The sequence below is a fragment of the Crotalus tigris genome, unplaced genomic scaffold, assembly GCF_016545835.1.
Source record: "Crotalus tigris isolate CLP2741 ecotype Arizona unplaced genomic scaffold, ASM1654583v1 scf7180000017740.2609645, whole genome shotgun sequence".
Lineage (NCBI taxonomy): Eukaryota > Metazoa > Chordata > Lepidosauria > Squamata > Viperidae > Crotalus > Crotalus tigris.
In genome coordinates, this window is record NW_024096606.1 from 1,863,947 (window position 1) to 1,891,570 (window position 27,624).

The 27,624-nt window shown below is 42.4% G+C and overlaps 1 protein-coding gene across 1 annotated transcript in view; it reads right to left on the reverse strand.

Annotated features, from left to right (window-relative positions):
- Positions 1–27,139, reverse strand: part of GEMIN8 (gem nuclear organelle associated protein 8) — an 85,525-nt gene extending 58,386 nt beyond the window's left edge. Inside the window, exons 1-2 of the mRNA XM_039339806.1 lie at positions 27,012–27,139; positions 6,656–6,693 (exon numbers count right to left, since the gene is read on the reverse strand). Of these exons, the coding sequence (XP_039195740.1) occupies positions 6,656–6,693; positions 27,012–27,139 (166 nt within the window). The remainder of the gene's footprint in view (positions 1–6,655; positions 6,694–27,011) is intronic.
- Positions 27,140–27,624: the final 485 nt, after the last annotated feature.

Here is a 27,624-nt window from a genome sequence, read left to right on the forward strand (position 1 = left end):
TCACCCTATTCCTCTCCCCACTCCACACAACTGCTTCCTCCTCCTTCCTGCCACGCCGGACTCACTTACCTTGTAAAATCTATCTCCTCTCTGCTGCAGTTTCGTTTTCTTTGAGGGAGATTCGGTTTGGAAATGCTTTTTGTGCTGACAATGGAAGCTCCTGGGTGCCGTAATATTGTGTGAGGTCAAACATAAATTCTCTGCAAAAGAGGTCATGGCCCCCAGAAGCTTCCATTCTCTGGGGGGGGGGGGAAGTATTTGCTTTGTTTGCATGCCTATGGGGCAAAGCATGGAATTGGAGTTGGCCAGGCGCAGGAACCAATGCTGTCCATGGCCCAGGTGCACTGCTCACTCACATGTGCCAGCCTTAGTCTGAGGGGAGGAACGAAGCCTTCAATTGAGCAGTGAGGCATCGCGGGGCCAGGTCCCTTGCATCCACATCCAAGCTGGCAGCAATGGCAACCACTGAGTGGTCATGATCTGGAAGTTTGTTTTCGTCATGAAGGGGCTTGAGAAATGGCTTTTCCCGGTAAGAACAAGCCTCTGAACCCTGATGCTGGTGGAGTGAGGCAGCGACGGCCAGGGCACACCCTTCTCCATCTCTTCTTGCTTCCCCAAAGCCTCCCTTCACTAACCTCCTTTCCAGCTCTGTTCTCCGCCACCGTGTGCAACAAAAGAAGCCTGTGGGACTATCGGTAAAAAAAGTTCAATCAGACCTTCCAACTTTGTGAGATCTTTTTTTTTTTTGGTGAGAAGTTGGAAGGTCGGAAGAACGGAGCTGGAAAGGTTACTGAAGGAATGTGGTTGCCCTGTGATGATTAGGATTTGGCATTGTGGATGCTCTGGGGTGGGTTGGGGGTTAGGATTGGCATTGTGGATTGTGGAATGTTTGTGCTCTGGAGGGGCTATTCAAAATGCAGGGATTCCCTGCGTTTTGAAGCACCCTGTGTGACTGCATGGAAAGGAGCACTCCGTTTCTCAAGTGCCCCATTTAATACTTTTCTAAGTCTTTCCAACAGCTCTCTGAAATTTTTGTTAAGTTGCTTCTTGAGAAATTGTCTTTCTTGTCTTTGATTTCTTTTTTCTCTTGTTGGACGTTTCCATGACAGTGTCTTTTCACAGTGACTCTTGACAACTTATGTCCATAATAGCCATGGTGGAGCAATGATTAGAATGCAATACTGCGGGCTACTTCTGCTGACTGCCGATTGCCAGCAGTTCGATTTTCACTGGCTCAAGGTTGACTCAGTCTTCCATCTTTCCAAGGCCAGTAAAATGAGGATCCAGATTGTTGAGGGCAATATGCTGACTCTGTAAACTGCTTAGAGAGGGCTGTAAAGCACTGTGAAGCGGTATATAAGTCTAAGTGCTATTGCTATTCCACATTTCTTCTGGTTTTCAAGTTTAAAATATCTGAGGATCTAGAGAACCAACTACCTAAAGTTTTACTGCCTAAATTGGCACATCCAATAACCAAGATAGTCCATAAAAGGATAAATATTTCATTACTCTGGAGAACGCTCCAATTCCTTATACCACAAAAGGACAGTGAAACAGCAAAGCAATAGCAGGCAAAAGTTGTATCTAAAGCGGCTGAAATATGAGACTGCTGAATACAGCTACCTTCTAGGACAGTGATGGCGAACCTTTTAGAGACCGAGTGCCCAAACTGCAATCCAAAACCCACTTATTTATTGCCGGGTGCCAGGTGGGCGTGGCCCACTGGATGGGCGTGGCTGTGGTCATGGCAGATTGGGTGGGTGTGGCCAAGATGGGCATGGTCACCTCAATGTTACTCGTGGGGAGGGACGCCTGTGGGGGGTGGGCAGGGTTGGGGGAGATCCAGGGGGTCTCTGACAGGTGCAGTGGTAGGCAGGAGGCTCATCCTGCGGGGTGAGGCAAGGCAGGGCGGGGGTGCCATTGCTATGGGGCAAGGCAAGGGCCAGGGCAGCTGCTGCCTGACACCATCGGTCCCCCCACACAGAGGTCAGCGAGCGCATGAGGGCCGACGGTGTCCATCAGCAGCCACAGCCTGCCGGCTCCTCGACCGGCCCACTCTGGGGCTCTGTAGCCCACTGCCAGCAGTTCAGAGAAGCCACCTCTGAGCTGGACAGCTGGCCAACAGCTGAGGAGGCAATGCAGTGAGTTGTTCCCGGGAAAAAGAGAGCATGCGAAGCCAGGAGGGACAATACGGGGGGGAGGGAAACCAGCCGTGCTGGGATGCATCCAGCCACGTGAGACCTTGGTGAGTTAGCGGGCGGCTGGTTGAAGAGGAATAGTTGCCATCTCTGGGGCACGGCACGCATGCCCAGAGAGGGCTCTGAGTGCCACCTCTGGCACGCATGCCATAGGTTCGCCACCAATGTTCTAGGACCTCTCCAGATGATGTAATATATAGAACCTGGGACTAAATAAATATGCCTGCCTGCTTTCTCTATACTTGGGGAAAAAATATTGCAAGTGCTTGTCCAGAAAGTCCAATCACGTGCAAATGTGCATGTATGTTCAAAAGTGCCCTCGTCCTCCATTATGTAAAAGCCACTATAATTTAAGTCAAGAGAGCTGCATCTCATTCAGCACTATGGAATCTTCTATTTCATTTTTAAGAGTAAAAAAGATATTATTTCAATGGGAAAAAAGGTTAAACACCGTACAATCAACTTAACTTTCCATATCATGAATATATATCTTGGTCACCAAATCCCATAAGTTGACAAGATTGATTTCTAAAAGTGCAATTTTAGTCTAAACTTTTAAGAATACATGAATTCCAGAAGCCTAATTGTATTTATTCTTGGTATTCAGTTTTAACAATGAATCTTAAGAGGTCAATCTCCTTTTATTTATGGCCAGTTTCACTTTCTGGTTCCCAGGAACCAGTAGGACATACTGTTTTGTGTCAGACACATTTGAATACAAGTTTCTCCTCCGTTCTCAAACTTCTCTGAAAAGCTCTATTTTGGGAGAGGGGGAGGAGACTTGACAATGGATTCAGTCTCTATGCCGCTGATGTTAATGGCAACATTCCCATTATTTTAATCACCCAGGGCTACACAATAGCCTTTTGAAGACACAGTTTCCAAGGACAAAAACAAATTGCTCCAAAGATTAGCTTATTTTCTCCTGGTTAAGGTTATTGGCAATTATTTTTTGTGTTTCTATTTACTTAAAAGCAACCCCCTCCCCAGAAACAGATAAAAAACTGAAATTCAGAATTCAAGTTTATATTTAGCATAATATCTTTTGGATGCAAATGTTAGAATTCAGTGCCAGTATTAAATAAATCTATTAGTCTGATTCTAAGCTGATATCCTAACTTAGTCTTCTTTAATTTAGCATCCTTTAGATGCAAACCTCCATCACCTCAACTTCAGGGCATATGTAGATTATTTTATTCTAACTGTAGATTTGCCTATGCTAACAATTGCTGCTAGGACCTGTGAAATATTTTTAGACTGAGAATTTGTAACTGTGTGCACTTTGTCAGAAAAAAAATTGTAGATTCTAAATAAAATAAAGTTTTTTTTCCTGACAAAGTGGCGCGTAGTCACAAATTTTCAGAAAAAAACCTCTTTTATTCTATTTTTTTTAAATTTTATTTGTATGGAATAAATGAGTTAGTTCAACCAGTAAAAAAACTGACAACTCCAATAAAGGAAATCAATTACAATTTTTGCTCAAATGCAAAATATTAAAGTAAGTTGTTTCTCAAGCTTATTTTGGTAGCAACTTCACTGAAAAAAAAATAGCTGGCTGATTTGCAAAGCTGTTGTTAACTGTGAAGAGGGACAGAAAGGATTGTTTCAGCTGGTTAGTATTGTGAATCTGATGCAAAGCCAAACTTTTTTGAGGGAGAATGAAAAGGGGTAGAAGAGATCTAGGAAAACCTCTAATTTAAATAGAACGTTAACAAAATCTCAATATTTTATACATTTAAAAGGAACAAAGCATGAGAAAGTTATTTGCATGACCTTTTTTTTTTTTAATCTAAGATGATTATGGAGTCAGTTTGCTGTTACTGAGTTCTAGTCCCACATTAGGCACAAAGCCAGCTGGGTAACCTTGAGCCAGTCATTCTCTCCCAGTCTTAGAAAGGAGACAATGGCAAACCACTTCCAAAAACAACTTGCCAAGAAAACTTGGGACAGGGACAAGTCAAAGTACTGCCAGTAGTCCAAAACTGATTTGAAGACAAACACATAGAGAGGATGATTATGAGGGATATACTGGCCTTTCTAAACCTTAAAGAAGCTATACTATGTATTTCTACAGAAGCTACAAGGGATTAAAAACGAGGAACATGAAAGACAATTATAATGCTGTTACTTGTAAGATTCTGCTCAGACAACTTGAGTCTAGTGTCCTAAAAGGTGTCAGACTACAAATTTTATTACTATAAGGGGAAAGGGGGAAAGCTTTAGATTAGGAAAAATTGAAAGTACCATGCTGGAAAGAGGCGAGCATATAAGCCTACAATGTTTTTGTGCACGTGGATGCAAAAATAATACTACTCATTTATTGTCAGTGTGTAAGAATTTATGAATTGGAATAGCCATAGCAACAAACCAGCCAATGAGAACTGTTTTTGATTAAGACACAGTATTGGCTGTGAGAAGCATGTGAGCCAGCCTAGGTCTGGGCGTGGTTTAGTCTTCTCTATGATGTTCTAATCTCCAAGTTAAGAGTTGTTGATAATCCCAAGAACTGAATGAAACTGTATGTATCATGTTTATATATATTTTATAGTTTTTCTAAACTATGCCTCCTGCTCATTTTGAATGTGTGCTTATTTTTTGAGCTTATTTTTGTGTAAAACTCTTAACATTTATAATGATCAAAACACCATTTGTTTAACTTCTATTCCAATGATGTGGTTATGGAATAGATATGAATGTCATTCTGTACATCTCCTGATTACAAAGAAAATTTTAAAGTGAATGTGACTAGAACCCACTAGAGAGCCCATTATTCAAGTGTGAGAAAATTTGAATAGATACAACTGACACAAGTGATGCAATATAATGCCAGTTTTGGTATTATAGGCTTGGGAGAACAGAGGTCCAGGAAAGTTGTAATGCCTTATTCACTTCATACTATTTTCTCCATCTTGGATGAAATGTCTCCTCACAAAGTAAAGATAATCACTGTAAATTATGCTAACATACAACTTAAAATAATGAGTTTCTCCATTAATAACAATCATTGAAACTTTATCATTAGCTATGTACTTTATTTAGAGAGTATTTGACCAAATCAGATGAAGAGAAATTCTGCATCATTGAAAACTTTATTTTATGTAAGTTCTGACAGAAGCAAAGGACAAAATGTTCACATTGCATGTTATTTAAAGTCTTTTACTTACTAGAGAAATAATATGTTGTGGATTAGGTATAATCCTCACTTAGCAACAACACAATAATGGAGTGTGGTGGTAATGAGGTTAGGACGCTGGACCGATGACTGGCAGGCTTACGTTTGAGACTCAGCTGCTGCTGCAGGATGGGATGAGCTCCCATCACACACTGCAGCTCCTGCCAACCCAGCAGTTCATAAGTGGACAACCGGAAGTAGATAAATGGGTATCACTCTGGTGGGCAACTTAACGACATGAAAGGAGCCTCCAACTGAGTGTCCCTCAGGCAATGGTAATGTCACTGTTCAATCTTTTCAACCTGGAAGCATTTTGGCGTTCCTGGCATGACTATAGAAGTAATAGCTGTCCCAATCACACATTCTATGTGAACATTCATAGCACCATGCAATTAAATATGAAGAGCAAAAGCCTAGTTGCCAGGTATGGTGCTATTGGAACAATGACAGGCAGACATATTGTATTCAGTTGGGTTAAAGCGATGGATAGGAGTGTGAAAGTCTAGATTCTTATCTCCCTTAGGTACAGAAGCTGGTTATAAGACTAGACTGGGAAAAACATCTATCTACTCGCAAAACTAGAGCAGGGTGGGAAATATTGGTCCATAATTTTCAATGAAGAGTGCATGGATTGCAGTATATACACACACATACAAATACACACACACATACTCCTACCTCTCAAGAGCTAAAATACAAACTTTTTTTATTATAACTGCTTTCCATGATGATTACCAGCTCCACTTAGCTTTATGTTCTTACTAAATTCTTTTATCATCTTAAAACTGCTTATTTAATAGGCTATTACTCTGATGTAATTTTAGGGCACAACTTCCTAGGAAAAAAACAAAATACAGACAATTTCTATATTCAAAATCTGACTGGAAGATAAATCATACTTCAGTACAAAGATATAGAAAAGACATTGCAGGATGCATGATTCTGTTTTTCAAACCTTTGATTCTGCATTCAGTTTCCAAAATCTGCTGATTGAAATTGTCATCACACCATCTACTAATTTCAGTACTTGCACTGAAAGGCAAGATGATTTGTTGTGATACCAAGTGCAAGAGTTGAATAGTGGAGTAACTTTTACTAAACTATTCTGCATTCTTTCCTCTTTTTTTTATTACTGTATGAAAGACATTAACAATGCTGCCCACACACACGACAACACATATACATCCTGAATGATTTCAAAAGCAATTCAACTGGGATAAATATCTGTATCTACTAACATGAAACAAATCAAATACATTAGCAATTATAAAGAAACAAATCTTACCATTGTCTATTGGTACACGTACTAGTGGTAACTGAGAACTAAAAGACAAAAGAAAATTAAAATCAAAATTTAGCACATAGAGTGGTAAATTTAAAAAGCAGCCATTTAAATTCACACAGACTCAATTTATGGTTGCATTTTATTTTAAGTCCAAGTTAATTTAAGGTTAAGGTATCAAGTAAATTCTCACTAAATGAGAATTTAGTACCTTCTAATTTCATCATGTGAAGCAATATCTGTTAAGAGGCAAAGATTTTTATGAACGGTATAAAATTCTTAAACAAAACCTTCCATACCAAAATACTTTTCAGATGTTTTACAGTACTGGAGCAAAATAATGTTTGCCAATATTCCATTCTCACTCTCCATTTTATTCTTTTTCAATCTTACTGTTAATTGTTCAATACATTTACTTCAAAATAAATCCAACCCAAATTAGCGAAATGTACTTCTGATGAGACAAGCATAGAATTGCAATGTTGATATTCACTTTCCCCTTTTCTCCCAAAATAATAATAATAATAGATTAAACTTTGGGCATTTACTGCCTAAAAAGCTTATCTGGGGGTTTGCAAAATAAGATGTAAACATGCTTTTCCTCATAGTTCATTTTAAAAACAGGATTGCTTTTTGTGATTTCAATCGTTGCCTTTTAGAATACTCTTGACCCTTTCCTTCTCAAGTAAATGAACAATCCACCCATTCTTTAAAATTAATCTGTCCCATAAACAGCCAACAGAACACTCATTTTATGGTGGCAGTCATTTTGAACATCTCAAAGTTTAAAACATACTTATGTCAGAAGCAACTTTGAACATTGCCAATATTGAGCAGATGCAAAAACCCACAACTCCACACATCAAAAGCCAAAGACAAACTCTTAAGAATAGTTAGGTTTTCCACTGACAGATACCTGTAAAAAGCAAGTATTCAGTTCTATCAATATTGCACTTCACTTGCACTATAAACAAATAATGAAATAGCAAACAATTAAGACTGTTCTGGGTAAAACAAGGAACTCCAAATCTCTTTCCAGTAGACGTTTTTCACCTCCAAGCATCACAGTTCACCTTTCATTAATTGGGACAACTCGCCATGGCCAACTCGTCACAGTTCACCTTTCATTAATTGGGACAACTTGCCATGGCCAATTTGCTGCGGCCAACTCACCATGGCCAACCAGCTGCAGGACAACTCACCATGGGACAACTCGTTGCGGGACAATTCAACAATTCAATTTAATTATTTAAAATAATTAAAAATATATTAATTTTTGTGATTCACATTTCATTTTGTCCCTCCTTTGGCATCCTTTCTTTAATGATTCTATTTCACTATTTCTTTGATATTAGTATAACTCTTGCCCTGCTGCGGGTTGTCCAGCGGTGAGTTGGCTGCAACAAGTTGGTTGTAGCAAGTTGTCGTAGACCTGCTATCAGGATGATCTCCATTTCATCTGACTTCCGAATGAACAACGACCATAAGGAGCCCAGAGAGAGCAACTACTTGTTATTTGCTTGCTATATATACGCAACTTGTATGGGGAAAGATCTGAAATTTCACTATTCTACACAGAAAAAAACCCTACAATATACTGCTTCTCCTACAATTTTGGAGAGCAAGAAGAAAAATAAAGCCTGAGATAATAGTACGTCCATGGAGATTCCAGTACATTTACGCTATAGTACAACAGTACCAACTTCATTATCCATAATAGATACAAGATTTTTTTTGCAGTTACTTCAGCAGGTAATATTTTATATTAATCACCAAAAGAATGGTCAATTCAGAGGACCAAAACATTAGCCTTGCTAACAATTACTGTACTTTGAATCTGTTGCCTAAAAACTTTCCATACTAGTGTTTTCTTAGCTAATGGTAGTCCAGAGAAAATTTGCTCCATCTGAGAAGAGAAACAGAAATTTTCAAAGGACTTGGGAAACATGCAAACTCTGCTCAGGTGCTTGTTTGAAAAGAGAATGGTTCCCCTCCATTCTCCATATGGTCCTCTCATTTTTAAAATGTCATAGGAGTTTGCAGCAGGCAGGAAGTCCATCCATTCTGTAGCTGTTGAGAAAGATGCATCTGTTCTGCTGTCTCCTGAGTTTTAATTGCCAGAGGGAAAGATGGGTACTAAGGATCTGAATAAGCTTACAGTGATGGATATATAATATATACCTGCTCTGTAAAGTAGGATTTTAATTTACTTGACTACATGTTACCCAACTATTATTATTGCAAAACCTTTTACTTTCATTTTAATCAGCAATATCCTTATTGTGCTAACACATGAAGACTTTTGATTTCATTTTGATCAAACTCAACAATATTTTTTAATAATATAGGGAACTTTCCATTTCCAATTTGGGATAATAATGAAGCAAATAAAAAGTCTCTGTTCTAGAGTTATATTGTCCTGCTTATTTATGGTTAATAATTAATTCACATTAAAAACTATAGAACATGTTACAACTCTAGAAAAATATTTGAAGGTCTCTGAGAAACTTTAGAGTTAATCTGGACATGGGATGAAAAGTGTTAATAAAAATGACTATAAGAAAACAACTCACTTTGTTTTAGAGCCTAGACCAGAAAAGGGCTATGGTTTGGTTGCCAGGAGCCAAATTAATACTATTCTACAAGAAGAAAACAATGATACATATATATATGTGTGTGGGGCTGGATTTATAGGTAGTCCTTGAGTTATGACCACAACTGAGCCCAAAATTTCTGATGCTAAGCAAAACAGTTGTTAAATGAGTTTTGTCCTATTTTGCAACCTTTCTTGCCAGTTAAGTGAATCACTGCAGTTGTTAAGTTAGTAACACGGTTGTTAAGTGAATCTGGCTTCCCCATTGACTGTGCTTGTCAGAAGGTTACAAAAAGTGATCACATAACCCCAGGATACTGCAATCACCATAAATATGATCCAGTTGCCAAGCGCCCAAGTTTTGATCACATGGCCAGGGGATGCTCCAACAGTTGTGTGAAAAAAGGTCATAAGTCACTTTTTTCAGTGCTGTTGTAACCTCAAACGTTAAATGTTTGTAAGTTGAGGACTACCTCTGTTGTCTATTTTTTCTAGATAGTTTGCACTGGGTTTTGTAAACTATAGTTTTATATACCTCAAAAAATTATGAAATCATGCTGCTGAATGATTGTACCTTTGTCTCAAAGAGATATACAATAATCACTATATAGGAAAGTACAGCTGTAGAGCTAAAGCAGTGTTTTTCAACCTTGACAATTTTAAGGCATGTGGACTTCAACTCCCAGAATTCCACAGCCAGCATTGCTGGCTGTGGAATTCTGGGAGTTGAAGTCCACATGCCTTAAAATTGTCAAGGTTGAGAAACACTGAGCTAAAGGGTGACTCAGCCCTGGACTAAATTACTTATCCTGCCAAGGTATTTTCCATCATTACTCAATGTCAGTGAAAAACCATGTACATCAAAACTGAATTTCTCATGACATTTTGAAATTCTATTTTACTGATAAGATGCCCACATGGCAATATAAAATTTTCAACAAGCTATAATGATTCTAGATACAGGATCAATATAATTATATAGAAAAAAACATCATAATCTTCAATACACAGTACTTGTAATGCCATCCAAATAAGCTGGATTTAGTGGCAGTCTTTGTGGCTGAACCTATCTGGAAGGAACCAAGTTAAAGAAAGCAACTTGTAGACACTGAACTTTGTCTTTCCTTCCAGCTTTGGAAGAATCACAAACCAAAGGTCATTTTTTTATCCTGATCAAACCAAACAACACACAATTAAGAGGGATAATTTTTATTCTAATATATCAGAGCAGAAAAATTGAATGCCTATCCAACAGTTATTAGAATGATTGTACCCCAGCAGCATTTGCTGCTGCTTGATTTCTACCTTGGATAAACTTGGAAGCAAGAGGATCTCAAGACCTACCCTCCTATTCTGCATTTCTGCCTTGTTAATTCTAATGATCATTATAATTATCAATATAATCATGCAAAGTCCTACCAGTTTCTATGAACAAATGGCTTCAAAACTGCTGCGGCAGAAATTAAATGCTGCAAATTGTTCAAATTAGTTTTGTATTAAATGTACATTTTTGTGCAGAATATGTGACTAAAAGCAAGGTGAAGGAATATAGCCATCATTCCAAATACAGCAATTTTAAATTTTGCAACTATGCAACGTGTTGCATGAATTTATGCATAGATCTTCATAACATATAACTGGATACCCTTCTATTAATAGAAGCAAACAGGATTGTAATTTAGGCAATTTAAAGGCCTTCCTCTTTCAGACTTTCATACGCATATGGATTGCAACTCCCAAAGAATTCGGAGTGCCAAATTAATTTTTTAAAAAAATCCTGTAATGCTGCTTGCAATTTTTTGTATAAGGCCATTCAGTAGGTTTAAACCTATAAACTGTTTTACACTTCGCGCGTCTCCAAATGCCCGTGTCAATAAATTAGTCTGGGTCAAAATTTTTAATTTTTTTTAGCAAGAAAACTAAAAACTCCAAGGTACAGGATTCACAAGGAATGAGAGTAAATTCGATTTTTCTCTTAGAGTCGCAGCTTTTCTGATGCAACCTTCTTAAACTTTTCAGACGAAAGCGATTCGAGGGGGTTAAGCTTAGAGAAAGGATTGAATCCTTTGTTTCCTCCTAAGAACCACCGCGGCCATCCCGCCCTTAGGTGCGCTGAGAACAACCGTGCCAGGGTGGCCGCACAAGAGAATTGCGTTACAAGATAACTGGGAGACATGAATCGAGAGAAGCGATGCTGAACATTCCTGCAACGGAAGATTATGTTCCCTTTGCTTTGCCTCCCTGCCTCCTCTCTTTTCGCCATTAGGAAAGAAAAACCCGGGCAGAAACAACAGCGCACATACTTGGTCCACGCGACGCCCAGTTAGAACCACACCACCTCTCTTCTTCCGTCCTGTAGGCCCGGAAGAGGAAGAGGAGGATCCTGCTTCCATTAGGAAGTAAACATAGTTATGGTGCGTGAATATATGGGGCAGTGGCGCCATCTCTCGGTTCAAGGTGATCAACGCCATCAAAATAATGGCTTTCTTACAGGGAACTCATTCTCCGAAACGGAATCCCGAGATACAGCTAACTAACCTAGCAACATTTACACTGAGTAAAGGCAGGTGCAAAGGCTGTGAAAACTTTGGGGAAGAATCTAAAGCAGACGCTCCCTCGAAATAGCAAAATAAAGATTGTACCAATAAAGAAGAATATTTGTAGCTCATGTTTGAATTAAACTGGCAACAAATCTCACTTCTTACTAGCAGTGGTGATGTTACCTAGTTTGGGTACTGAAACATCTTCAAGAAAACAAGCAAGCTCAGAGACCACAAAGGACCCCTCAATGAAGGTTGTGCCTACTTAGTGCTTCAGGAAATGTTATTTTATCGGATTAGAGACAAGAGGACGAATTGGATGAAGAGGTAATGAAAATTGTTCTTTACCAGATGTGGCTTTCAGGGATAACTCTAAAATCAGTTTATTCCTGTTGAAGGAACATACCAGTGTAAACAGACCAGCTTCTTGCCTCTCCTGCTTTAGTGAAAGGTCTTAAAGTCCTACAATATTTTACCATGGGACATAAAAAGTACTCTATCATTCTACCTGATTTTTAAATGACCATTGTTGAGTCCTCGAATCAATGGTGAATGAATACAGCACATTCTGTAGTTCCAACAGCTCTTTATTGAAGTCTTTTCCACTCCGTCACAGCTCTGAGGCTCGCAGGCCTCTCAGACTCCTTTTAACAACTTCCCCGGGCAGAATGGTAACAATTAGGCGCACTCTGCACCTCGCGTATGTGTGCGAAGCCGGCGCCAGCCAGTCTGGTCCCAGGCAGCTTGCAACTGCCCGGGACCATTGCAACGTCCTGAGCCTGGTGTGCCAACCCCAAACCTGCACATCTATTGCAGCTGTGCAATACCCACACCACAAATAGTACTGGGCTATTGTTCTGGGATTAACTACCCAGCGCTCACACTTCCATTTTCCACAACAGCAGGCACCCTCTCACTTTCTCTGCTTTGACAGCAGGGTTACAAAGTCCTCAAGATACTTGGGAGATCTTTTTACTCTCTGTGACCTCCTTAGATTCTGAGAATCCCCTACTTCCTCTTGTGCAGTGGATGATGTGGAGTTACCCCCTCTTTCAAACCCTGGTGGTCCCCGTCAACTGTGTCCCGTTGCGTGGTCTGCTTGCTTGCTCACCGGGCTCGTCAGACCAGGACTTTGCTCCCCCATGAACCTGGTTGACCTGCCTAACTGTAGGCTCTCGGGCCCCTCTGTAAGCCTGCCACTGTTTGGCATTTCTGTAGAGCCCTCCAAGTCCACAATGGACCTATCAAGGGAATGCATCCCTTCACTACCAAGCCCCGTAACGGGATTGTCTGGGGTTTCTGCAGTGCCCCAATACTCAGTTGCCCCCCCCCCATCTATGCCAGAGATGCCAGAATTGGGATTTGCCTCTCTGACCACCTCCCTGTGTGAAAACTTCCTTCTGGAAGCAGTAGCAGTACTGGGCCAACTTGACTGTTTGTGTGCCAGTTCTCTTGCAATGTTTGGGTTATTAGGATGCTCCCAGTTATTCTCCCTGACTGGAGTGCTGAATGGTAGTTGTGAATGATGAGTTTGCCCCCTGGGTGACTCCCTGGCTGGAGTAGGCACTGGTGCCTGTATGATTTCTTGTTCCCTTGAATTCCTGTTTGGAACACTTGCGGAACCTTGGAACAGGCCATCTGCGGCCTCTCCGTTTGGCCCCAGCTGCTGCCAACACCCTTCCCTTTGCCCATAGTGGTCCCCCTGCCCCCCTGGAGAAAGCCCAGGAGCTTCAGAGGGTAAGTCCAGTCTCGTACGCAGCTGATCGATATGCCACTGAAGGACACGACCGTCATCCAAGGAGACCTCGTATGACAAAGGGCAGTAACCTTGCATACTACGGCAGGAACCCACAAGTGACCAGGCCCGTAGTTCTGGGTCCATACGGGGGCACCCACTTGCAGACACCGCGGGGCCCTGGGTTGGGTGACCTTAGGAGGCAGTCTGTCCGGGTGCAACCTGTCAAGTTTGGTAATCAGTTTGCGCCCCCAACAGAGTTCAGCTGGGCTCTTTTCAGTGGAAGTTGAAGGTGTGGTGCGGTAAGCAAGAAGAAAGTCTGCCAACCTGTGGTGCCAGTTCCCATAGGTCAGTTTCTTTAAAGCATCCTTGGTGATGCGGACCATCCGTTCAGCCATACCGTTGGTGGAAGGGTGGAATGGTGCAGAGGTGGCATGACGAATCATGTTGGCCTGTAAGAAAGCTTGAAACTCGAAAGAAGTGAATTGAAGACCATTGTCAGACACCAGGACATCAGGTAGCCCATGTGCAGCAAAAATCCCTCTCAGTACTTGAATGGTCTTGGCAGCAGTGGTTGAAGAGACAGGTACAACCTCAAGCCACTATGAATAGCTGTCAACAAGGACCAAGAAGAATTGACCCTGAAAGGGCCCAGCGTAATCAATGTGCACCCTAGACCAAGGTGACTGTGTTTCCTCCCATCTGTGTACAGGAGCCTGAAGCATTTCCAGGCGTGAGCGCTGACACAAGTGGCATCCGTGCACTTGAGCCTCTATTTCCCTGTCTAACCCTGGCCACCACAAATGGCTGCGCGCAAGCGCCTTCATCCTGACAATGCCAGGATGACCCTCATGAAGGGAAGCCAAGACCCTAGGTCTCATTGAGGTAGGAATAACAACTCTGCTGCCCCACAGCAGACAACCCTGAAAAGTGGGTAACTCATGTTTCTTAAGCCAGAAACTCTGAAACTCAGTACCTGGACAACTCTCTGGCCATCCAGACAAAACCCAGGACAATACACGAGTGAGTGTGAGGTCCGTGGCTGATTCAGCAGCCACATCCCTGGCATTTAAGGACAACTCAGGCAATGCCTGAATGGAAAGAATGTTGATGGCAGGGGCAGGGTCAGCCTCTACCATTTGTAAAGGTAATCTACTAAGGCCATCAGCATGGCCCATTTCCTTGCCAGGTTTGTGAACCAAAGAAAAATCATAGGCCGACAGAAAGATGGACCATCTCAGCATTCTGGGGGAGATGATATGGGGGGGGGTTGTTTGTTTGTAGTAAACAACCCCAACAAAGGCTTAAGGTCAGTGTAGACCGTGAAGTGTCTGCCATAGAGGAAATCATGGAATTTTTTAATTCCAGCAACAATGGCTAAGGCTTCTCTATCTATCTGAGTGTAGTTTCGCTCAGCAGAAGACAAAGTTCTGGAGTAATATGCAACAGGAACCTGAGTTCCATCAGGTCTTAAATGGCTAAGTACTGCTCCCACCCAATAAAGGGAAGCATCACAAGCGATGCACACAGGAAGAGTTTCATTAAAATGTGCAAGCACATCATTTGATGTAAGTAAGGCCTTAACCTCATTGAAGCTTTCTTCATGTGCTTGTGACCACTGCCACACTGCCTGTTTGTCTAAAAGCCGATGAAGTGGCTCAGCTACATTAGCTTTGTTAGGTATGAATGCATTGTAAAAGTTCAAGAGGCCCAGAAAAGCTTGTAATTCAGCTTTAGATTTAGGCCTAGGAGCCTGCAGGATAGCCTTTAATTTAGACTCAGCAGGGTGAATGTCCTTGGCATCTATTCTGAATCCCAGGAAATCTGTAGGAGACACTCCAATTTTGCATTTGTCTTTTTTAAGCTTCAGGCCTGTTTTCCTGAAACGCAGCAGAACAGCCCTCAACCTCTCAGCTAAATTTTGAGTGGATTCTCCTGCTATTAGGACATCATCAAAATAGGAGCAAACCCCTGGTATACCCCTCAGGGTGTTTTCCATTACGCTTTGGAAAATTCCAGGAGCTACATTTACTCCAAATTGTAGTCTTTTGACTTTGAGTGCCCCCCTATGAGTTACAATAGTTTGTGCTTCAGCAGCAGCTCCATCAACAGGTAACTATTGATAAGCCTGTGCTAAATCCAGCTTTGCAAAAACACGCCCCCCTTTGAGGGAGGCCAAAATGTGGCTGACTACAGGTACAGAATATGCATGCTGTTGCAATGCCTTGTTTAGAGTGCATTTGTAATCTGCACAGATGCGAATGTCCCCATTAGCCTTAAGAGGCGTGACTATGGGAGTTTCCCAAGGACTTGAGTCAACAGGTGCTAAGACACCTTGCTGAATCAATTTGTCCAATTCAGCATCAATTTTCCCTTTCAAAGCAAAGGGTACTCTCCTTGCTTTTACTCTGATAGGAGTGACAGTGGGGTCCAGTTTCAAGGAAGCTGGGGGGGCTTTGTATGCTCCCAGCTGAGGGCTGAAGAAATCTGCAAATTCTTTACAGACTTCCTGTAGACCTAATATTTGCAAACTGTGAAGCCCTGTAACTTGTATTCCCAAGGCCTCAAACCAATCGAGTCCAATGAGACTCGTGCGCTCACCCCCAACTACCAATACATCTAATGGACCTTCAAAATCCTTGTATTGTACATTAAGGGTGGCCTCCCCCTTAACGCACACCTTGGAATTTTGGAAGTCCGTTAAGACTATATTGGATGGTCTAAGCTTGGCCTGGAACCCACTGCTAGAGCAAATCTTTCTGAATGTGTGAATGGAAATAATTGAAAGTGCAGACCCAGTGTCTAGTTCCATAACCAATGGAACTCCTTGCAACTTCACCTTAAGTGACAGTTTCTTTTTAAGTGGCTTGTGTGTGCCTGTCCTATAAATGCTTCTATGTGATGCACAGAAACCCACCCTGTTTTGGCTGGGGACCCTGGTACCTTTCAGGCACAATTCTTCTTGGGGTTGTACCTTCTGACGGCCCAGACACACAGCTGCTATGTGGCCTTGCTTTCCACATCTCTACAGATTGCAGATCGGAACCTGCAGTCGGTCCTCCTGTGGCGACCTCCACACCCGAAGCACTTGGGTACAGCTGAAGACTTTTCTTTGCCTTCCTTCTGTTTTCTTTCTTTGGCTGGTAAAGATGATCCACCTCATCTTCAGGATCTTCTTCCGAGCTCTCCTGGACTCCCTCATGGTGCACAGAGACGGCTTCTGGGTTGTTCCTGATAGGCCTCATGTTCTTGACTGCCCCACCTGCTGCCTCTTCTGCAGTGACCTCTCTCAAAGCATCTTGGAATGAAATGTCCTCTTTTGCAAAAAGTCTCTGTTGTAAGTCTCTGTTCCTAAGCCCACATACAAATCGGTCTCTCAACCTTTCTTCTAAGTCTTTAAAATCACAAGGCTTAGCTGCTCTTCTTAAGGCTGCAATGTATTCTTTAGCTGATTCACCAGCTCTTTGGTCCCTCTGTTCAAAAGTATGTCTCCATGCAATAACAAACAACTTGGGCTGAAAATGTTCCTTCAATAATTTTTTTAAATCTGTATAAGTGACAGATTCAAGAGGAGCAGGGGCTGCTAAATTTTCAGCAATTTCAAATGCATCTTGACCACAGACACACAGCAAAGTAGCGGTCTTCAAACCATCTTCCCTTACTTGATTTACTCTGAAGAAATTTTCTACCCTGGCAACATAAGACTCCCATCTTTCTGGGTGCGTGACATCGAATTCAGACAGTCTCCCTATCTTCGCCATTCTTGCTTCTTTGTAAGGAAAGGGTCTATCAGCCAGCTTACCTCCAGCGACGCTGTACTGGCAGGCCAGGTGCTGAGTTTAACACCATCTTCCTTCTTCAGGACTCCTGAGTAAGCTTACAATTCTTCTTTTTGTTTATTGTAAGCCATCCCACCCTCGTCGCCAGTGTTGAGTTCTCGAATCAATGGCGAATGAATACAGCACATTCTGTAGTTCCAACAGCTCTTTACTGAAGTCTTTTCCACTCTGTCACAGCTCTGAGGCTCGCAGGCCTCTCAGACTCCTTTTAACAACTTCCCCGGGCAGAATGGTAACAATTAGGCTCGCTCCGTGCCTCGTGCATGTGCGCAAAGCCGGCGCCAGCCAGTCTGGTCCCGGGCAGCTTGCAACTGCCTGGGACCATTGCAACGTCCCGAGCCTGCCTTTGCAGGCTCAGGACATAACAACCATCTTTTTAAATTTTACTTCTGAATGTAAAAAAAATTTCTGGATTGCCTGTTTTAAACTGAGTCAACTATGTGAAGTTGCTACAAACTGCTCCAGCGTAACCATGAGTGGAACTGGACTCTTTGTTTTTGTTTTTTTAAATATATTTTATTAATTTTTTACAATAACAATCTTTAGTGCTTCATGAACAGTGTGTTGTCTGGGTTCATACATTTAAAACAATCAATGATACTTAATTTCTACAATTAATACGTTGGTAATATATTTCTTGATCCTCTCTTCTTCCTGTAATATTCTCCTTTTGTCTACATTAAACATATATAATTCTTAATATTTTCAGTACAAACCAAGTTGAATATAAACATTTTTAGTATTTATGCATATAATAATAATATCAACATATAACATGTTTTTTAATCAGCTTATTTCCATTATATTTATAAAACTCATCTTATTAAATCATTATATGTCCTGTTTTCAAGGTTCTTATTGAAGCTTAGTTTCCCCTCAGTATTCAAACCACTCTTATCACTCATAGTTTTCTCAAAATTCATTACCTTTAAATATCCAAACTTTTCATTTAAATAGACCCTCTCAATGTTTTAACATTTCATATATTCTAAAAGTATTATATTACTTATATATCTTATTCCTCTTACTATAGGACCCTTTACAAGTTTTATCTATTATTTCGGCTATATTCCAACAACACCTAATAATCTTTCTCTAGGAATAATAATAATAATAATAATAATAATAATAATAATAATAATAATAATAATAATGTGTCACACTTACTATCAAACAAGGAAAAGTAGTGAAAACTGAAGGAATCAAGATGCCCCACGAAAATAACATTAAGAGTCTGGATGAGGAAGATTACTACAAATACTTGGGTATCCTTCAAGCTGACAACATCAAGCACACTGAAGTCAAAAAAAGATTAGAGGTGAATACATCAAGAGAGTGAAGAAGATCTTAAAGTCCAACCTCAATGGAGGAAATACCATAAAGGCAATCAACACCTGGGCAATTCCAGTCATTAGGTACACAGCTGGAATAGTGGACTGGACTCAAGCAGAACTAAAAGCAATGGATAGGAAAACCAGAAAAATAATGACAATCAATCATGCCCTTCATCCACGCAGTGACATTGACAGACTTTATCTACCAAGGCAAATAGGTGGGCGTGGAATGCTACAAGTACATCAGATGGTTGAAAAAGAAAAAATGGCTTTGGAAGAATATCTGAAGAACAATGATGAAGATGCACTGAAATTAGTATATCAGGAAGGCTTACTGACTACTGGAGAGACCAAACTGGCCTACAAGAAAGACCAAATGAAGAACAGAATAGAGGCATGGGAAGACAAAGCACTACATGGTCAATACATTAAAAAAATAGCTGGGAAAGCAGATAATAACAAGACCTGGCAATGGCTAAGAGGAGGAAAATTGACGAAAGAGACCGAGGGACTAATTCTGGCTGCACAAGACCAAGCCTTAAGGACAAATGCATATAAAGTCAAAATTGAGAAGACAGCAACAGACAGTAAGTGCCACCTATACAAAGAAGCTGAAGAAACAGTGGACCACCTGGTAAGATGTTGCAAGAAGATTGCACAGACTAACTACAAGCAGCGGCATGACAAAATAGCAACAATGGTGCATTGGAAGATCTGCAAAAAATATCATTTGCCTGTAAGCAAAAACTGGTGGGATCATAAAATAGAGAAAGTCATAGAAAATGATAAAATTAAACTGCTCTGGGACTTCAGAATTCAAACAGACAAGCACCTGCAACATAACTCCCCAGACTTAACAATTGTCGATAAGAAAGACAAAAAAGTCTGGATAGTGGACGTGGCAGTGCCTGGAGACAGCAGAATAGACGAGAAAGAACTGGAGAAGATAACAAGATACAAAGACCTACAAATAGAAATAGAAAGACTGTGGCAAAAGCAAGCAAGGGTAGTACCAATGGTAATAGGCTCCTTGGGTTCAATCCCAAAACAACTGGAGCACCACTTGAACACCATTGGCATTGACAAATTTGCCATTAGTCAATTGCAAAAGGCGGCCTTCCTAGGAACTGCTTCCATCCTGCGACGATATCTGTAATACCATCAAACATCCACATCTGCCTATCCCAGGTCCTGGGTAAGGACTCGATAGGTAGACAAAATGCCAAATCCGGTCTGAACATCTGGCTGACTGTGCGATGATTCATAGTAATAATAATAATAATAATAAAGTTGGGAGGGACCTTGGAGGTCGTCTACTCCAACCCCCTGCTCAGGCAGGAAACCCTATACCATTTCAGACAAATGGCTGTCCAGTCTCTTCTTAAAAACTTCAGTATTGGAGCATTCACCACTTCTGGAGGCAGATTGTTCCACTGGTTAATTGTTCTAACTGTCAGGAAATTTCTCCTTAGTTCTAGGTTGCTTCTTTCCTTGATTAGTTTCCATCAGTTGCTTCTTGTCCTGCCTTCAGGCGCTTTAGAGCAGTGGTTCTCAACATTTTTAATGCCGCGACCCCCAACCGGTCGTAAGTCGAGGACTACCCAACCGGTCATAAGTCAAGGACTACCCAATCGGTCGTAAGTCGAGGACTTTCCCTGCCCGGGAGCGCTGCGCATGCATGGTGCCGCCCCCTGCGCCGGCCGAGGCGTAGCTGGCAAGCGGCAGAGATGGCGCAGGCCAACCACCAGCTGGGCCACCAGCTGGCCCAGCCCAAGGGAGGTAAGGCCCCCGCCAGGCCCCACGCACACCAGCAACCCTCCCTGCGCCCGCTGGCCTCCCACCTCCCACCCCTGGCCATCTTTTACTTACATTTTTAGTAGTTGCTCAGCAGGGAGGTGTGGAAGCTTCCAGACAGCTCGCCTTCACTGCAGACAACTTGCAGCACCGTTTGCAGAATGGGACTTTTGGCGGGCTCAGCAGGGCAGAGACAGCCTGGACAATTCCTATTGGCTTTTGAAAGCCAATAGAATTAGACTCTATTCAAGAGAGCCTATTCTATTGGATTTCAAAAGCCAATAGAATAAAAGGGAGTAGCACAGCTAAGGAAAAGGGGGGAAAATGGCGGACTGCGTTGTTTGGCGACCCCCGTGAAATGGTCGTTCGACCCCAAATGGGGTCCCGACCCACAGGTTGAGAACTACTGCTTTAGAGAATAGCTTGACTCCCTCTTCTTTGTGGCAGCCCCTGAGATATTGGAACACTGCTATCATGTCCCCCCTCGTCCTTCTCTTCGTTAAACTAGACATACCCAATTCCAGCAACCACTCCTTATATGTTTTAGCCTCCAGTCCCCTAATCATCTTTGTTGCTCTTCTCTGTACTCTTTCTAGAGTCTCAACATCTATTTTACATCGTGGTGACCAAAACTGGATGCACTATTCCAAGTGTGGCTTTACCAAGGCATTGTAAAGTGGTATTAATACTTCGTGTGATCTTGATTCTATCCCTCTGTTAATGCAGCCCAGCACTGTGTTGGCTTTTTTGGCAGCTGCAGCACACTGCTGGCTCATATTTAAGTGATTGTCCACTAAGACTCCAAGATCCCTCTCACAGTTACTACTATTGAGCAAGGTACCCCCTATACTATACCTGTACATTTGGTTTTTCTTGCCTAAATGTAGAACCTTACTTTTTTCACCATTGAATTTCATTTTGTTAGTCTGTCCAGATCCTCCTGTATCTTAAGCCTGTCTTCTGGAGTGTTGGCTATTCCTGCCAGCTTGGTATCGTCTGCAAATTTGATGGGTTCCCCATCTATCCCCTTGTCCAAATCGTTGATGAAGATGTTGAAGAGCACTGGGCCCAGAACAGAGCCCTGGGGCACTCCACTACACATTTCCCTCCATGTAGATGCCGTTCCATTGAGGACCACATGCTGAGTATGGCCGGTCAGCCAGCTACGAATCCATCTGGTGGTGATGCTGTCTATTATTATTAATATTAACCATATTAAAACAAATGCTTAGTCATATATTCCATCTGATAAGTTGAATCACGTCTCTTGACTCTTGCCAAGTCGCTTTTCAGATCAGTAAGTTTGGCTTGCCAGGTTGTATTTTTGTAAATGTTATTGGGGACAAAAAAGACAAAGCAAGTTATGGTATCAGGTTTTTGTCTCCCACATTTTGATGATTTTTACAGTCCTTTAATCAATTTTATTTGTTCTTTCTTATCCTCAAATTTGTTTTGAAGTCCTGGACGATAAGGCATTTTTTTTGTCTTCTTTATTATAGTAAGGTTTTTCAGATATTTTTTTTTGTATTAAATTGTAGTTTTCTTCATTTGTAGCTTTTCTATTTAAGTCACTTTCATTTAATTTATATTCTGTTGTCTGATCTGTTTGCTCATTCTCTGTTGTCATTTTTTGAATGTTATTTAGTTGTAGGTTTAAGTTAGAGATATGTTTGTTATATTGTCAAACTGATTTCTAATATCATGGTTTGAAACAATTATAATTTGAATCTGTCGCAGCATTGTGTATATTTTCTTCTGGAATATATTTGTGTTGACTTGAGTCATTGTTCCTGTAGATCTTTGAAACTCCAAACTGGGTTCTTAAGGAAGAGGTGTTAGGTATGGTTTTATATTACTTTTAGATAGGTATATAATATCCATTTTATCTCCTCCCTCTAGGTAGTTTTCCATCAGTGTCATAATCTTTTTAATTAGTTTTATCAAGTCAGTCCATCTTAAAATCCAAACAGCTAAATCTTACATAGTTCTTGTCTTTATATAATGTTTTTATAATCCAGTATGTTTCCAATTGTCAAGGCACCACTGAAAACAATATTTTGTGGCAGTTTTCTTTTCAGAGGTCTTATAATTATCAGCCAGTTAGGATTCAGTTCAAAATATTTGACCATCTAAAAGTTTTCCAGTAATTTCTCCTTTAGAAGATTAGCCAAAGGCCAGAATTTTTCTTTCTTTGCAAACAGTTCTTAAGTTAATATTTAAGAATGCAGTTCAGTGTGTTTATAATCCCAGAAGGTCAGCAGTTTCTAAACATATGTAGTTTCACTCAATAGTACATAACTCAATGCCTTGTTCCCAGCTGTTTTTCTACTGTTTCTAAATTCTGGGTCAGTGTTGCTATAGTTTTCTCTAATCCTCCACTAGATGTCACTGTTCATTTTTCAACTTTTTAAAACAAAAAGTATAGAGTTTTAACAATTTTCTTAGCTTTCAAATTTGAACAAACTGAAGTATTTTATATTTTTATTCCCCATAAGGATTTAATTCGCCGCTTCCATCTATAGAAGGGTGAGGCAATCCCCCCCCCTTCTCACTTTTTGCTTCTTGGGGATCTTTTCCAGAAAATTGGGTATAAAATAGGAGAGAGAAGATAACATTCCTCACCCAGTTTCAAGCATGCTGTTCATTGTTGTGCTGGTTAGTGCCTTTAGACTTCAGCTGCAAGTAGCTTGGGCTGGTCAGTGTGGTGTGGCCAGACTTTCTCCTGTCGGGTTAGAAGGCTTTCCCTGAACCGCCTCTCCGGGGCGATTTAGACCCATTTAGGGTCCCCTGGCAGGACAAAACTAGCCTCAGGGTGCAAAGGTCCGCGATCCCACAACCAGGTGCTACGGCCGCATCACCGGAAGTCCTCGGAACTGGACTCTTTGTCACAGATATATCTGAAGACATGGTTGGCAATAAATATATCCTTGTATTAAGGGAAAACTAATTGGATACATGTTTTACTGTAAAGGCATATCTGAAAAGTAAATATAGATGTATCCCAAAAGTAAAAAACTCCCAAAATGAGTTTCCCATCACATTAATTAATCCTTGATAATATTCCAAGGTATCAAGTGCTGGAAAAAGTGAATTAATTGACTTGTATGGAGTGGCTCAAGATTGCACTGCTTGGAAAGACTTTATATTTTTTTTCTTTCTATTTTCATCCTAGGCTTGACTGTAATTCACCTTTATGTTGATTCTGTCATGGGATTCTGAGAAACCGAGGACACATTTCACAGAAAGCAAATGAGTTTCTTTTTTAAAAAATGATTTTCCTGTGCATGTATATGTGTGAAAAGATAATGCCTTTATTATTGAAAAGGGGCGTTCTTACCTGAACGCCTTTTCTCAGCATGATGATGTAGAATCCACCGGATGGGTTATTTCAGCTTTCCTGCTCAGATAGACTAGGTCAGAACTTTGGCCACGCCTCCCTCAGGGTGTGTCTTCCCAGTTTTGACATGGCGAAGCATCTCTGACCAATTCCGGTGCATTGGCTCCAAACAAACAAGACACCTGCCTAGACTACCTCATGGGAGGGTGTGGATTCTACATCATCATGCTGAGAAAAGGCATTCAGGTAAGATAACGCCCCTTCTCCAGCATGATGAGTGTAGAATCCACCGGTTGGGACATACCAAAGCTGCTCATGTCCCTACGGGGGGGGGGGAAGTCTAGGCTTATGATCCCTGAGAAGAAACTACCTGTTGCAGGACCTGCCTGCCAAATGCAGCATCTGCTGCTGCAAAACTATCAATCTTGTAATGTTGAACAAAAGTGGATGGGGAGGACCACATCGCAGCCCTACAAATCTCCTCGACTGAAGCTTGTGTGGACCAAGCTGCAGATGCAGCATTGCTGCGCATCGAGTGAGCTGTGATTTGTGCGGGAACTGGAAGTGACCGGGAAATATAAGCCTGAGAAATGCAGGCCCTAATCCACCTGCCTATGGTGGAAGAGGAAACCTTCCGACCAATGGCAGAGGGTTGAAAGGACACAAGTAAGGCCTCCGACTTGCGAAAGGCCGAGGTTCGTTTAATATAGTGACGCAGAGCCCTGCTTACATCCAATTTATGCCACTGCCGTTCCATTCCATATGAAGGTTGTGGACAAAAATTGGGAAGAACTAGTTCCTGGGATCTGTGAAAGGGGGTATTGACTTTCAGAATGAAAGGAGGGTCCAATCTGAGGACCAACTATCCTCAAAAAAAAATACACAGATCAGCCCTAACTGAAAGTGCGGCCAATTCCAATATCCACCTGGCCAACGTGATAGTTACCAGGAAAGCCACCTTCAAGGACAGAAAATGAAGAGAGCAAGAACTGAGAGGTTCAAACGTAGGAGAAGTCAAGGCCTGCAATACCTTAGATAAGTCCCACGATGGATAGCGATGCACCATGGGTGGTCTGGAGTTAACTGCCCCTTTTAGAAAGGCCCTGACTGCCAGATGTTGTGACAAGGGACCCCAGTTATCACAAGAAGGAATGTTGAAAGGGCCACGATCCGCCTGCGGATGGTACTAGACGATAAGCTCTTGTTCAGACCTTCCAACAGATAATCCAAAATGTTGGGAATCGTGACTGAGAGTGGGTTGAGATTGTGTTTGGAACACCATGTGCAGAAGTTTCTCCATGTGGCATCATAAATCCTATTTGTGTAGGGTCGTCCTGAGGCTTGAATCATTGAGATCACCCCGGACAAATAGGATTGCCCAGCTAACTTTCCCACTCAAGTGCCATGTGGCCAACTGGGGGCCACTGTGGATCTGGATGTTGAAGGTTCCCCTGGCTGAGAGCTACTCTCTCCGGGGGAATCCTCCACAGAGGTGAGAGCGAGCGATCCACAAGGTCGGCAAATGACGGATGCCTTGGCCAATGTGGATTAATCAAGATTACCTCCGCCCTTCCCTGAATCAGCTTGCAGATAGTAGCCTGTAACAACGGAAGGGGAGGAAGGCATAAAGTAGACCCTCCGGCCACTGACACCGGAGGGCATCCATTCCCTTCGCTCCCCGTGTCGGGAACCTGGAGAAGAACCTGGGGAGTTGGGAGTTCGACAGGGAGGCAAAGAGATCCACGAGAGGAAGTCCGAACCTCAATGAGATGTCCTTGAACAGAGCCGGGTCCAGTCGCCCTCTGAGTGGTCCACCGTGGCCCTGCTCAGGGAGTCTGCTTGTCGATTCGCCTCCCCCGAAATGTGCTCTGCCCTGATGGACGCCAAGTGGGCCTCTGCCCACAGACCCAGATCCAAGACCTCCTGCTTGAGCGACCAGGATTGGGTCCCTCCCTGCTTGTAGGCGTGCGCTTTGGCGGCCACATTGTCCGTCAGAATCAGGACATGTTTTCCTTCCACTAGGGATGAGAACTGTTGGAGTGCTAAATGTATGGCTCTGAATTCGATCCAGTTTATATTGTGAACTAGGTCCGACCGTGACCATTGACCCTGTGCCAGATGAGTTTGGAGGTGTGCACCCCAACCGAACAAACTGGCGTCTGTGGTCAAGGTGAGTGAGAGGTTCCTTGAAGACTGTCGCCTTGGTCATGGTAGACGAAGTCCACCATAGGAGAGATAACAAGGTGTGATGGGGAACCCTGACCCTTCTGGTGGAAGAACTGAGGTTCTGTTTCTGGAAGGGAAAAAGGAACCATTGGATGCGTCTTGAGTGAAGCCTGGCCCACGGGATGATCCCCATGCAAGACACCATTTTATCCAGGAGCTGGGACAGCTGTACCAGGGGCACTGATTTGTCCTTCCGAACCTGATGTACCAGCTTCTGGGTGCTGACCCAATGTTCCTGGGAGAGATAAACCTTGCAAATCCCCGAATCTATTATCGCCCCTAGATAAAGGAGGTGCTTTGTGGGGATTGTGTGACTCTTCTTGAAGTTCACGGAGAACCCGTGAGCTTGAAGGGTTTGTATCGTGATCTGCAGATCTGACTGTGCCGATTGGAGGGAACTGGACTGAACAAGAATGTCGTCCAGGTAGCACTGCACGTGCACCGGCATCAGCCTGAGGTGAGCCACCAAGACAGCCAAGATCTTTGTGAAAACCCTTGGTGCAGAAGATAGACCAAAGGTAAGGGCTCTGTATTGGTAATGCCGGCGCGCGTGACAAAACCGAAGGAACCTGCGGTGTTCTGGGAGCATGGGAATGTGTAGGTATGCCTCTGTGAGGTCTATTGAGGAGAGGAAATCCCCTTTTCTGATGCTTGCGAGAATGGACTTTAGGGTCTTCATCTTGAACCTTTTGTAAGTCAAGAAGTAGTTTAGACCTTTTAAGTCCAGTATCTCCCTCCATCCTCCTGAGGCTTTTGGGACCACAAATAGAATGGAGTAAAATCCCTTTCCTTCTTGAGCCTTTGGAACCTGCTCTATGGCCTGAATTTCTAACAAATGGGAGATGGCCGTGGCTACCAATTGTGATTTGTTTGCATTTCTTGACACCGGACATCGTATGAATCGGTCTGGAGGGAAGGAGTAGGACTCTAGGGTAAGACCGTATTTGATGGTCTCCCTTACCCAAGAGTCGGTGGTGGTCGCTTCCCAAATGTCGCTGAACAGTGCCAGACGACCCCCGATGGGAGAGTCCTCCCTGGCGTCACTTTGAACGCCTGTACAGTCAGCTCCCCAATCCCTGAAAGGGACATTTGGTCTGGAACTGTCCCCTGGCTCCCGTATTTTGGCAGTCCTGCGAGCGATCCTGTCTGGGGGGGAAGGATTGTGAGCCTTTTGACCAATCCTAGGACTGCCCTGCCCGAAAGGGCTGTCTCCACTCCCAGGGGCTACTGGGACAGAAGGGTAGCCTACGAAACTCCTGTTGTGGCTGTCTATCAGACCACTTGGAGGATTTTACACTTGTCTTTGCCCTCAATGATGTGAGGTTCCAGGATTGGGCCAAACAAATGAGTACCACTGTATTTAGACGTGGACAAATGCCTTTAAATCCGCTCTCCATTGTTTCAGCCATAGTAGTCTACGAGAGGCCACCATGGCAGCAATGAATCTGGTGGAGTACCTGGTTGAATGAAGAGAGGCATCTGCCATGTACTCAGCAGTGGTCACGAGCTTGCCTAATGTCTGTTGTGTTTGAACCTGGTCAGGAGGAGCGATTGCCTGTAGCTCACGAAGCCAC